Source organism: Heptranchias perlo, chromosome 44 (genome assembly GCF_035084215.1).
Source record: "Heptranchias perlo isolate sHepPer1 chromosome 44, sHepPer1.hap1, whole genome shotgun sequence".
In the NCBI taxonomy this organism is placed as follows: Eukaryota; Metazoa; Chordata; class Chondrichthyes; order Hexanchiformes; family Hexanchidae; genus Heptranchias; species Heptranchias perlo.
Window position 1 is genome coordinate 4,138,847 of NC_090368.1, and position 13,814 is coordinate 4,152,660.

A 13,814-nucleotide genomic window follows, 5' to 3' on the forward strand; every position below is an offset into this window, starting at 1 on the left:
AATTCTGGCCTCTCGCCCATCCCCCGATTTCCATCGCTCCACCATTGGCGGCCGTGCCTTCAGCTGCCTGGGCCCTAAGCTCTGGAATTCCCTCCCTAAACCTCTCCGCCTCTCTCTCCTCCTTTAAGATGCTCCTTAAAATCTACCTGTTTGACCAAGCTTTTGGCCACCTGTCCTAATATCTCCTTATGTGGCTCGGTGTCAAATTTTGTTTGATTAACGCTCCTGTGCAGCGCCTTGGGATGTTTTAAAGTTGCTTTGTAAATGGAAGTTGTTGTTGTTTCAAAGCTGCCATTTTTGTGTCTCCTCCCCAGGCCCCTCCAGTGTCTCGGTGGGTAAATTGACTGCCCGGTCTGTGCCGAGTCTCAGCCAGGGTAGCTGTAGGCGGGGGGGAGGGGGGGAAAGGTGGGAGTGGAACAATTGGTGCTTCAGAGCTAGGGAAGGGAAAAAAAATCAGCCAGCGGTTTCCCACTCCCGATCGCTCTCCGGCGACCCCTGCTCGAACGTGCGGACATCAGGCCCGGCCGCGATGCCCCACATGATCGAGCATCCTGCTGACTCTCCTGCTCTGTGGCTGGCCCGTGAAGAATGGTCGTTGTGCGAGCGGATGTCCTTTGCCTGTGGGACCTGCATCCCAGCGCCTTCAGGGGAGGAACATAGGAACAGGAGGAGGCCATTCAGCCCCTCGAGTCTGTTCCGCCATTCACCTAGATCATGGCTGATCTGTATCGTATCTCCACTTACCCACCTTGTTTCCGTAACCCTTAATACCCATACCAAAGAAAAATCTATCAATCTCAGTTTTGAAATTTTCAATTGACCCCCAGCCTCAAAGCTTTTTGGGGGAGAGAGTTCCAGATTTCCACTCCCCTTTGTGTGAAGAAGTGCTTCCTGACATCACCCCTGAACGTCCAGGCTCTAATTTTAATGCACCCTTATTCTGGACTCCCCCACCAGAGGAAATAGTTTCTCTCTATCTACCCTATCGAATCCTTTAATCATCTTAAACACCTCAATTAGATCACCCCATAATCTTTTCTACTCAAGGGAATACAAGCCTAGTATGTGCAACCTGTCCTCGTAATTTAAGCCTTTTAGCCCAAGGGAGTATTAAGAAAAGCTATTAACATCTGCTTCTCTGCTTCGCAGTCCCATGGGGACATTAAGAAAGACCGCAACAAAGGGGAAGCAGTAAGCCTGAGGCCGAGGGTGAGATGACACACATTCCATTCACTCGCCCCCTAGTCTCCAGACGCACAGGTCGAAAGTCGATTAAACAATCCTGCATGGTATGTGCGTGGGAGGCATATTACCTCACACATTCCCCTGTGGCCAAAAATAAGGATCCTGGTTCAACCCCCCACCCCCAGTCTGGGCTCAGTTAGGGGGGGGGTGGTCGCTGCAGCTGGCTACAGTGCCCCCCTAGATTCGGGAGGGGGTAAATTCATTCAAGGTCTCCCCCCACCACCAGTCACTGTCTAGCGACCTTGCTGGGGAAGTGCACGTTTGCAGAATGCTTGGGCGAGGGCAGGATGGCGTCTGGCTGCGATGACGCTCTGTCTAGACTTACACTGGCGGAGTGGCCACTGTGGGGGAGGTATCAAAGGCATGACTGTATTCCCCCCCCCCCACCCCGGCCATGGTACTACCCCCCCTACCCTCCCTCACCACCAATGAGGCAGTCAGTGCCTTCAGGAGATAGCTGAGGAAGGTAGAGATTGTCTGCAGTGTCAGCCGTGGCTCAGTGGGACCTGCACCCCAGTCCCCACTCCAGAGACTTGAGCACAAAATCCAGGCTGACCCTCCCACCGCAGAACTAAGGGGGTGCTGCACTGGCAGAGGTGCCATCTTTCAGATGAGATGTTAAACCGAGGCCCTCTCAGAAGGATGTAAAAGATCCCACGGCCACTATTTGGAAGAAGAGCAGGGGAGTTCTCCCCGGTGTCCTGGGCCAATATTTATCCTTCAACCAACATCAGTAAAAACAGATTATCTGGTCATTATCTCATTGCTGTGGGTGGGATCTTGCTGTGCGCAAATTGGCTGTCGCATTTCCCTACATTACAACAGTGGCTACACTTCAAATGTACTTCCTCGGCTGTAAAGCGCTTTGGGACGTCCTAAGGTCGTGAAAGGCACGATAGAAACGCAAGTCTTTTTTTCTGGGGCTGGAGAATGATACATTTTAATATATATATATAGTGAATTACGGACACCTAGGGGACTGGCATCAGCTGTCTGTGTTTTGCAGGTGTCCTTATTTTAAGATGATGTGGAGATGCCGGTGATGGACTGGGGTTGACAATTGTAAACAATTTTACAACACCAAGTTATAGTCCAACAAATTTATTTTAAATTCCACAAGCTTTCGGAGGCTTCCTCCTTCCTCAGGTGAACGGTGTGGAAATTTGAAATTCGAAAATTTCATTTCCACACCGTTCACCTGAGGAAGGAGGAAGCCTCCGAAAGCTTGTGGAATTTAAAATAAATTTGTTGGACTATAACTTGGTGTTGTAAAATTATTTTAAGATGGTTCACAGTACCACCAATTACTGACCCTAAATCGAGAGTCACAAGGTGACTCGCGGGGCAGTTTTCAGCCATTATACTGCACACAGAGCACGCGACAGTTGTAAGAAATTACATTACATAGAATTTTACAGCACAGAAACAGGCCATTCGGCTCAACTGGTCTATGCCGGTGTTTATGCTTCACATGAGCCTCCTCCCATCCCACTTTATCTCACCCCATCAGCATATCCTTCTATCCCTTTCTCCCTCATGTCTTTGTCTAGCTTCCCCTTAAATGCATCTAGACTATTCGCCTCAACCACTCCATGTGGCAGCGAGTTCCACATTCTCACCACTCTGGGTAAAGAAGTTTCTCCTGAATTCCCTATTGGATTTATTAGTGACTATCTTATATTTATGGTCCCTAGTTCTTGTCTCCCTCCGTAAGTGGAAACATCTTCTCTACGTCTACCCTATCGAACCCCATCGTTATTTTAAAAACCTCCATCAGATCACCCCTCAGCCTTCTCTTTTTCTAAAGAAACGAGCCTCAGCCTGTTCAGCCTTTCCTGACGGGTAGATCTCAGGACACCAGATATAATCGGCTGCTTTACCCGCTATCTAGAGCAGCAACCCCGGGCCCATACAAAATTGATAGGCGGGAAAAGATCAGCTGGTCCATCAAGCCTGCGCCACACACCATGATGGCCGGACCATCAGGACTAAACACGTCCCACCTCCACCTTGTAATCTCCTGGGAGAGGCAAAAAAACAGAGAGAAAAATACCTAGGGCCAATAAGAGAAAAAATACTCTCCTACCCCCTCAGGCGATCGAAACCAGTCCAGAAGAGCACACGGTGTTATCCATAAAGACACTTGTTTTCTATATAACACAATCTCTGCCCCGTCAGGAATGGGTCCAGCTCCCTCTTGACAGCAGAGAGTCAGCACCAGCCGGTAATATATTCCAGAAGCTCACTACTCTCTGAGGAAGGAGTATCACAAGTTACCCAGATATCAGATGTGTGGGAAGTGAGCAAAAGGGAACTAACTATCCAGGTAAAAGTGCAAAAATGTCACAGCGAACAGACCCTAAGTGGAGATTCTATGGTTGGGGAGGGGTGGTGGGGCGGGGGGGTGGAATAGAGGAACAAAAGGGATCTGATTTAGAAAAAGAAGAAGAGGCGTTAAAAGTTTGTTTGCTTGTTCAGAAATGTTACACTTTACAATTCATCATGCAGATGAGCTAAAGAAAATGAACGAAGAGAAAAAGAAGGTGGAAATGAACATGGAGGAATTCAAGAAACTCTGTACGGAGGTGGATATGACGAAAGATTTGGCAAAGTAAGAGGGAAATTCAACCTTGACGAGAGCACGTATCCGTGTGTGTGTGTGTGTGTCTGTGCATGTGCGCGCGCTTAACATGTGTCACAGAATCTCCAAAGAGCCTCAGACATGTTAAGGACATGGATGCGCTGGGAGGGTGACATTAAGGTCGCCAACTTTATTTGGATGTATTCCTTGGAGGTTTCATCAAATGACCTCCTCCCTCCAATTGCCCCCCCCCACACGCTCCCCTCCCCATTGGTCGTCCATTCTCATAGTGCCACATCCAATTGGAAAGCGAATAGACTCTTTGTTATCCAATTGGACGGTCCTTGGCTATCAGTCGAACAGCTATTCTTATAACCAACAGTGTTGAAAGAAAATGAATTTTATTTTGAATGCCCCTATGGTGTTTCTCTTGGGCTGTCCTGGAGACTAATCTTCAATTCTAGGAGACACCAGGAGGGTTGGGAACCCCTAGGTGACGCTCAATATTGACAAACTCCTGGGGACCCCCTATAAATACTGACACACTCCCGGGGACCCCCTGTAAATACTGAGAAACTCCCAGGGACCCCCTGTAAATACTGACAAACTCCCGGGGACCCCCTGTAAATACTGACACATTCCCGGGGACCCCCTGTAAATGCTGACGAACTCCGGGGGACCCCCTATAAATACTGACAAACGCCCGGGGACTCCCTGTAAATACTGACAAATGCCCGGGGACCCCCTGTAAATACTGACTAACTCCCGGGGACCCCCTGTAAATACTGACAAACGCCCGGGGGCCCCCTATTAATACTGACTATCTCCCGGGGACCCCCTGTAAATACTGACAAACGCCCGGGGACCCCCTATAAATACTGTCAAACTCCCGGGGACCCCCTGTAAGTACTGACACATTCCGGGGACCCCCTGTAAATACTGACAAACTCCCGGGGACCCCCTGTAAATACTGACACACTCCCGGGGACCCCCTGTAAATACTGACACACTCCCGGGGACCCTCTGTCATTACTGACACACTCCCAGAGACCCCCTGTAAATACTGACACACTCCTGGGGACCCCCTGTAAATACTGACAAACTCCCGGGGACACCCTGTAAATACAGACACATTCCCAGAAACCCTTTGCAAATACTGACACACTCCCGGGGACCCTCTGTAAATACTGACAAACTCCCATGGACCCCCTGTCATTACTGACACACTCCCAGGGACCCCCTGTAAATACTGATACACTCCCAAGGACCCTCTGTAAATACAGAAACACACCTGGGAACCCCTGTAAATACAGACACACTCCTGGGGACCCCCTGTAAATACTGACACACTATCGGGGACCCCCTGCAAATACAGACACACACCTGGGGACCCCCTGTAAATACAGACACACTCCTGGGGACCTCCTGTAAATACTGACACACTCCCAAGGACCCCCTGTAAATACAGACACACCTGGGGACCCCCTGTAAATACAGACACACTCCAAAGGACCCCCTGTAACTACAGGCACACTCCCACAAACCCTCTGCAAATACTGACACACTCCCAAGGACCCCCTGTAAATACTGACACACTCCCAGGGCCCCTTGTAAATACTGACACGCTCCCAGGGACTCCCTGTAAATACTGACACACTCCCAGGGACTCCCTGTAAATACTGACACACTCCCGGGGGCCCCTTGTAAATACAGACACACTCCCAGGGACCTCCTGTAAATACAGACACACTCCCGGGGGCCCCCTGTAAATACTGACACACTCCCGGGGACCTCCTGTAAATAGTGACACACTCCCGGGGACCACCTGTAAATACTGACACACTCCGGGGACCCCCTGTAAATACAGACACACTCCCAGCAAACATTGACACACCATATAAGCCTGAAATCCCGATCAGGCAGCCACAAATGGGTTGGGTGGATAGGTCTGACTGCTAGGCCCGAGGCCTGGCCATGACTAAAGGTAACCGGGCGGGCAGGAGCAGGTGGGCTGCAGCCCAAAGCCCAGAGAGCGGAATCGGGCGGCCACAAATGGGTAGGCGGGTAGGGAGGAGGGGGAATCCAGCTGCCCCAAGGATCGGGCGGGGAGACGAGGTGAACCTAAGAATCAGACAGTGGGGAGCTGAAAATTGGGTTTAAAAAAACAAATAAAATGGCAGCAGAGAGACAAGAGAAGCTGGGATTGTTCTCCTTAGAGCAGAGAAGGCTAACGGGAGATTTTAATAGAAGTGTTCAAAAATTATGAGGGGTTTTGATAAAGTAAATAAGGAGAAACTGTTTCCATTGGCAGGAGGGTCAGTAACCAGAGGACACAGATTTCAGATAATTGGCAAAAGAACCAGAGGGGAGATGAGGAGAATTTTTTTTACGCAGTGAGTTGTTAAGATCTGGAATTCACTGCCTGAAAGGGCGGTGGAAGCAGATGCAATAGTAACTTTCAAAAGGGAATCGGATAAATACTTGAAAAGGAAAAATTTGCAGAGCTATGGGGGAAAGAACATGGCGGAGAGAGGGGGGGTGGGGACAGTGGGACTAATTAGATAGCTCTTTCAATGAGCCAGCACAGGTGTGATGGGCCAAATGGCCTCCTTCTGCGCTGTAAAATATGATTCTAGGTGGGCCTGGGAGGCGTGGGTGAGGGGGGTGTAACAGACCACCTAGTGTCCAGAGGCCTGGAACGATTCATATCAACAGGAGACATGTGACAGCCACATCATGAACATATAGATTAACAAAGGCAGGCGGGTGACACAAGTATTGTTGAGCTATAAATTCCGTGACAGACGGAGTAATGTTAATGACTACAAGCAGAGCAAGCTGCATGCAAAATGTCTGATGTATTCGAGATATCGATCGATGCGGCCCGTGCTGGTTTATTTTTCACCTGACACAATGCTTCTTGTTTACAGGAAACTCTGCCCTAAACCTGCAATTTAGGTCAAGCCATAGGTAAGAGTTAACTTCAGTTTTTACTTCACCATTTTTCTACCCCCTCCCAGCCCTCTCCTCCTTCAGTCATGAAAGTGGAACGGCCTGGCCTGTAGAGAGACATCCCCCTCCCCCCCACCCTGAATCCTGCTTCCTTTCATTCAGTCCGAGGACGGCCTTCCACCTTCCACCCTCCATAAACTTCAGCTCATCCAAAACTCTGCTGCCCAGTAACCTAACTCGCACCAAGTCCCGTTCACCCACCACCCCCCTGTGCTCGCTGACCTACATCGGCTCCCGGTCCGGCAACGCCTCGATTTTAAAATTTTCATCCTTTTGTTCAAATCCCTCCATGGCCTTGCCCCTCCCTCGCTATCTCTGTAAACTCCTCCAGCCCTATAACCCTCCGAGATCTCTGCACTCCTCCAATTCTGGCCTCTTGCGCACCCCCGATTTTCATCACTCCACCATTGGCGGCCGTGCCTTCAGCTGCCTGGGCCCTAAGCTCTGGAATTCCCTCCCTAAACCTCTCCGCCTCTCTCTCCTCCTTTAAGACGCTCCTTAAAACCTACCTCTTTGACCAAACTTTTGGTCACATGTCTTAATATTTCCTTATGTGTTTTTATTTTAATATTTCCTTATGTGTTTTTATTTTAATATTTCCTTGTGTGGCTCGGTGCCAAATTTTGTTTGATAATCACTCCTGTGAAGCGCCTTGGGACGTTTTAAAGGCGCTATATAAATGCAAGTTGTTATTGTTTTGTTGAGAGGACCTATGTGGATTGTGTATTTCACCAATTATCACTCCTCTGCCATCTTCTCCTCTGGACTCCTTGCTGGGCTCTGGTTCCAGTAATGCCTTTCACTTTCATACCCTTCTGTCTGATATGCTGACAGAGTGAGATAAAGAGGGGTGGGAGGAGGCTCGTGTGGAGCATCAACACTGGCATGGACCAGATGGGCCAAATGGCCTGTTTCTGTGCTGTATAATTCTATGTAATTCCACGTTGCGCTCTGTATCGCAGTGTGTTCAACTTTTACTCTCTCCTACTGTGGAAATCTCGTGTTCCTTCTATCTCCTGTCTCTCACACTTTCTCTTTCTCTCTACCAGTCCTTTTCCTTCTCGCTCTTTTGCCCGCTCTGTACTCCTCTTGTGCACACGCGCACTCTGTCACAATTAAACAGGGAATTATTCCACCTTTGCAAACTGTGAGTCTCAAGACAACATTTTTATTGATGCTGTAAAGGAGTCATGTGGAGATGAATTGAAACAGAACTGTTGAAACCACAATAGGTGCTGCAGTGGCAAATAAATGAGCTTTCTGTGCCACAGTGATTGGTCATTTTGAGTGTACAGGTTGCTCTTTCAATCAGTCCTCTCGTACATTGAAGTTTTTTATGCGTTTCTGTGTATGAGAATGTAGCTATCCTTTCACATTACTTTCATTTCTAACAAAGACAGAACAGTAATGTAGACAGAATAGGTTTAAACTGTGTTCTCGCAAATCCTGCCTTTTCCCCTCAATGACACAGATAACATTGGAGAAGGATGAATTTCAGGGCCGAAGACTTTGTACTGTAAGGATAGGCACATATAGGTAATTAAATAAATAAGCTAGGTGGATAATATTGAGCTTAAACGGCTGTTAGGATTAAAACACAGGCTTTTGATCACAGCAGGAGGAGTGTAAGAAAGGAGATTGCTGCAATGTACAAAGACAATAGGGTTGCATCATAGGGTTTGTACAACAAAGCTATGGCTTGGGAAAAACAATGATAAGAAGTAACAGCGTTGTATGAAAAGACATGAGGCCTCTCATCCCTGTCCAGCAATCTGTTCAAAGAGCCTGGGGTCATAAAACACCTGATAGTCTTGCATCCAGCATGAAGTAGAGAATGGTATAAAAAGAGCTACAACACTTGATTTCGTAGGAACCTTTGCTTTGCTGACAAGACCCACGTCCGTGGATAGGCTTGGATAAGCCATTCTCGCAATTCACGCCAAGAAGTTCACCGCACAGCTGGTTTCAGATGTGGGGCTAACAGTGTCCTATTCCAAATGGAATGTTTGAAAGATGAACGTTTAAAGGAATAAATGAAGTTAATTCTCAGACATAGTACTGTCTCTAGCTTTACGAGGATAAGCAAGGCATTATCCAACTCCGTGGCTCAGTGGGTAGCATTCTGGCCTCCGAGCTAGAAGGTCATGGGTTCATAGTCCCACTCCAGTGGATATTGAGCATAAAATCCAGGATCACAAATGCAGCACTGTCAGTGGTTTTGTCTTTCAGGTGAGATGTTAAACTGAGGCCCTGTTCTGCCCCTCTCAGGTGGAAGTAAAAGATCCCATGGCACTATTTTGAAGAAGAGCAGGGGAGTTACCATAAGAGATAGGAGCAGGAGTAGGCCATTCGGCCCCTCGAGCCTGCTCCGCCATTCAATGAGATCATGGCTGATCTGATTTTTACCTCAACTCCACTTTCCCGCCCTTTCCCCATATCCTTTGACTCCCTTGCTGATCAAAAATTTGTCTAACTCGGCCTTGAATGTATTCAATGACTCAGCCTCCACAGCTTTTTGGGGTAAAGAATTCCAAAGATTCACGACCCTCTGGGAGAAGAAATTCCTCTTCATTTCCGTCTTAAACGGGCGACCCCTTATTCTGAGACTATACCCCCTAGTTTTAGATTCCCCCATGAGGGGTAACATCCTCTCAGCATCTACCCTATCGAGTCCCCTCAGAATCTTGTATGTTTCAATAAGATCTCCTCTCATTCTTCTAAACTCCAATGAATATAGACCCAACCTGTTCAATCTTTCCTCATAAGACAACCCTTCCATACCCGGAATCAACCTAGTGAACCTTCTCTGAACTGCCTCCAATGCAAGTATGTCCTTCCTTAAATAAGGGCACCAGAACTGTACGCAGTACTCCAGGTGTGGTCTCACCAGCACCCTGTACAGTCGTAGCATGACTTCCCTGGTTTTATACTCATCCCCCTAGAAATAAAGACCAATATCCTGTTTGCCTTCCGATTACCTGCTGCACCTGTATGTTGACTTTTTGTGATTCATGTACGAAGACACCCAGATCACTCTGTACTGCAGCATTTTGTAGTATTTCTCCATTCAAATAATATTTTGCTTTTTTATTTTTCCTCCCAAAGTGGATGACTTCACATTTTCCCACATTATATTCCATCTGCCAAATTTTTGCCCATTCGCTTAACCTGTCAATATCCCTTTGCAGATACTTTGTGTCCTCATCGCAACTTGCTTTTCCACCTATCTTTGTATCATCAGCAAATTTGGCCACAAGACAATCTGTTCCTTCAAGGTTCTCCCCGGTGTCCTGGGCCAATATTTATCCCTCAACCAACATCACTAAAAATGTGGTCATTTAACTGCCGTGTTTCCTACATTACAACAGTGACCACACTTCAAAAGTACTTCATCGGCTGTAAAGTGCTTTGGGATGTCCTGAGATGGTGAAAAGTGCTATAGAAATGCAAGTCTTTCTTTCTTTCTTGTTTTTTTCCCTCTTTTCTTGGGGTCTCCCCTGAGATTACATGGCTGCGGGGTGGGGCGGGGGGTGGTGGTGGGTCAGTAGGAAGTGTCTAGACACGATGCTCCAAGCCATCATGGTGTGTGGGGCAGGCTTGATGGACCAGCTGGTCTTTTCCTGCCCATCATTTCCGTATGGTGGTATCACAGTAAAACCTAACCTCCTATGTTCTTTCTTTCTTACAGTCATTTCAAGGTGGGGGGGGGGTCGTTCCCAGGGTTCGCCGGGCACGTCAATCAGGACCTCGTTCCAACGACCTTCACACAGAGCTTTGCTGAAGAGATCAACCTGAGAGAGCACGGAAATGACCAAGAGCATTGGGCTCATCCACCCCACTCCTTCCACACACCGTGTCCAATCTTCACAACGGTGGGCTCTACCCGCCCTCCTATCTATCTCCTGAAGAAAGCAAAAATACACGAGCTAGTTCCAACACACTGACCCTCCAATATTGAGATAACTTCCTCTATGGCATTCAGCCCTCTAATCATTTCATCTTTTCCATCCATAACCGTGTTGTCCAATACGTTAGTCACTAGCCACATGTGGCTCATTGGGAATCCAGATGTGGTGAATTGCGTTTCTGATTAGTAAATAAATAATACCATTAATATCATATTTAATATCATTAAATATAAAAACCATCATTGGGCGTGGATCTCATTTGCACGGTGTATGCAAGTGTACTTTAACACCTCTGTGCGTTTGTTGGCCAAATGGTAAGACCCCCAATGAATATTACTGGCACTTGTGTACAGCCCACACTTCCTGTAAGTGTCACACTTCCTGTCACACTTTGGCCGTCACACTTCAGATGTCACACTTTGATGTACCGTCTGACTCGCGACGAGCAATGCCACGGGCAATCCGCTCGTGATACATTAGCAGATCTCCCGTGCACTTCCTGTAAGCGTCACACTTATTTCCTGTAACACAGTGCCCGTCACGCTTTGGGACAACCACTCACCACGAGCAATGCCAGAGGAGATCTGCTAGTCATCACACAATCCTTCAGTTCCGTTCCTAACCAGCTAGTTACACAGCTTTTAAAGTCAAGGATTGAGAGCAGGCCCATCGAACCTCGTCCCCTTATCTCTCCAGTAACCCAACTCTTGCTAATCTGCCATCCATCTGTGTCTCTGTACCCTGTCTGGCAGATTATCTCAGACAATTGTTCACCTTCTGTGTGAAGTTCCTTCTGATTTAAATTGGCCTTTTGGTTGTTCATATTTACAGTCTCGGTTTCAGTGATTTTATTAAAAAGCGATCAGGATTTGTTCAATCTGAGAGATTTAATATTTCTTTCACCGCTCACTTGAAAGGGAATTTTATATCGGTATCTTGAAGTTATAGCGAGTGTTCTAGAGTCCCGTTTAAATCTACCTGTTGGCATTTTTCTTTACTTGTTCCTTTTTTTTGTGTGATCATCGAGGCGAGGGATGTCAGCACTGGGGAGTGGAACACTTTCAAATTTCAGGCAGCACGAGCCTTCCCTCTGCTGCACCCCCAGTTAAAATCGACCCTCGAGTATCAGCATCGAAAGCTCCCAGTTCAGCCGCTGCACGTGTTGGACGCAGTGTAAGGCTCCCTCCGCACCACCCCAGGCATTGTTCCATCTCCCACAGGCTCCTGTCCCGGGGTGAGATTGACTGGTGATGGATTAGGGGCAGCTTTTTCTGCAGTGGGGCTCATGTGGGTCTTGACTCCCCAAACTCATTTTGCGTAGGAAGGCTTTCGACTTTGGAAGCTGTGAGGTTAGAAATTCGTCTCAGGGCGGCAGTGTAAAACGGGCGCTGTGGCACAAGCCAAGGGGTCAACCGTGGCTCAGTGGATAGCACTCTCGCCTCTGGATCAGAAGGTCATGGGTTCAAGTCTCACTCCAGAGGCATTGAGGCACATAATCCAGGCTTATACTCCCAGTGCCAGGGAGTGCTGCACTGTCGGAGGTGTTGTTTTTCAGATGGGACGTTAAACCAAGACCCCCGTCTGCCCCTCTCAGGTGGATGTAAAAGACCACTATTGGAAGGAAAGCAGGAGAGTTCTCCCCGGTGTCCTGGGCTGATAATAATTCCTCTACCAACATCACTCAGAAAACAGATTTTCTGGTCATTATCGCATTGCTGTTTGTGGGATCTTGCTGTGTGCAAATTGGCTGCTGCGTTTCCTACATTATAACAGTGACTACACTTCAGAAGTACTTCATTGGCTGTAAAGTGCTTTGGGACGTCCTGAGGTTGCGAAGAGGCGCTATAGAAATGCAAGTTTTTTTCTTTTTATACCCCCTGTGGAACTGAATATTGGGCCGCTGCAGCCAATGCAAGATGAATTTTGAGCCCCCTTTGAGTGCTTAGTCCTGTGGCGGTGGTATTTTTACGATGTTTGTCTCTCATACTATCTGGTTTTTAATCCTTCAATAAATATTTTTTATTCAATAACAGCTGTAAACCTTTCTGTGTGTAACAGTGGTTGTTCATAGAATCATACGGCACGGAAGGAGGCCATTCGGCCCATCGTGCCCGTGCTGGCTCTTTGAAAGAGCTGTCCAATTAGTCCCACTCCCCCCTGCTCTTTCCCCATAGCCCTGCAAAATGTTCCTTTTCAAGTGTTTATCCAATTCCCTTTTGAACGTTATTATTGAACCTCCTTCCACCGCCCTTTCAGGCAGCGCATTCCAGATCAGAACAACTCACTGCGTAAAAAAAATGTCTGATTTCCTCTCTGATTCTTTTGCCAGTTATCTTAAATCTGTGTCCTCTGGTTTACCGACCCTCCTGCCAGCGGAAACAGTTTCTCCTTATTTACTCTCTCAAAACCCCTCATGATTTTGAGCACCTCTATTAAATCTCCCCTTAACCTTCTCTGCTCTAAGGAGAACAATCCCAGCTTCTCCAGTCTCTCCACGTAACTGAAGTCCCTCATCCCTGGTACCATTCTGGTAAATCTCCTCTGCACCCTCTCGAAGGCCTTGACATCCTTTCTAAAGTGTGGTGCCCAGAATTGGATATAATACTCCAGCTGCAACCCTCGAGGGCAGAGATTACGAGGCTCCATTGCTGGTGCCGGACACACTACGGGAGGGCACAGGACGAGGTTTGGGGGGGGTGGGGGGCTGTGCTTTGCCAACTTGAGGTTGGCAGCCTGGGCTGGTAACCTGCTTCCCCTCACCCTTGTATTTTGTTAGCTGTGGGACTTTACAGTTGTATAGAGCCTCGGTCAGACCCCATTTAGAGTACTCCGTTCAGTTCTGGGCACCGCACCTCAGGAAGGATATTTTGGCCTTGGAGGGGTTGCAGCGCAGATTCACCAGAATGACACCGGGGCTTAAAGAGTTAAATTATGAGGACAGGTTGCACAGACTAGGCTTGTATTCCCTCGAGTATAGAAGATTAAAGGTTGGTCTAATGGAGGTGTTTAAGATTATTAAAGGATTAAATCCTTTTGGGTTGCATAAGCTTGGCTTGTATTCCCTTGAG

The 13,814-nt window shown here is 47.8% G+C and overlaps 1 protein-coding gene across 3 annotated transcripts in view; it reads left to right on the top strand.

The window, feature by feature from the left end:
- Nucleotides 1–12,776, top strand: part of LOC137306633 (protein GOLM2-like) — a 52,485-nt gene extending 39,709 nt beyond the window's left edge. For 2 of the 3 annotated variants that reach the window (XM_067975951.1, XM_067975949.1), the window contains exons 5-7: nucleotides 3,754–3,856; nucleotides 6,757–6,796; nucleotides 10,527–12,776. In XM_067975951.1, the coding sequence (XP_067832052.1) occupies nucleotides 3,754–3,856; nucleotides 6,757–6,784 (131 nt within the window). In that variant the 3' untranslated portion in view covers nucleotides 6,785–6,796; nucleotides 10,527–12,776. Of the gene's footprint in view, nucleotides 1–3,753; nucleotides 3,857–6,756; nucleotides 6,797–8,708; nucleotides 8,888–10,526 lie in introns of those variants that run through there. The other variant, XM_067975950.1, reaches the window with a different exon arrangement.
- The last annotated feature ends 1,038 nt before the right edge of the window (nucleotides 12,777–13,814 follow it).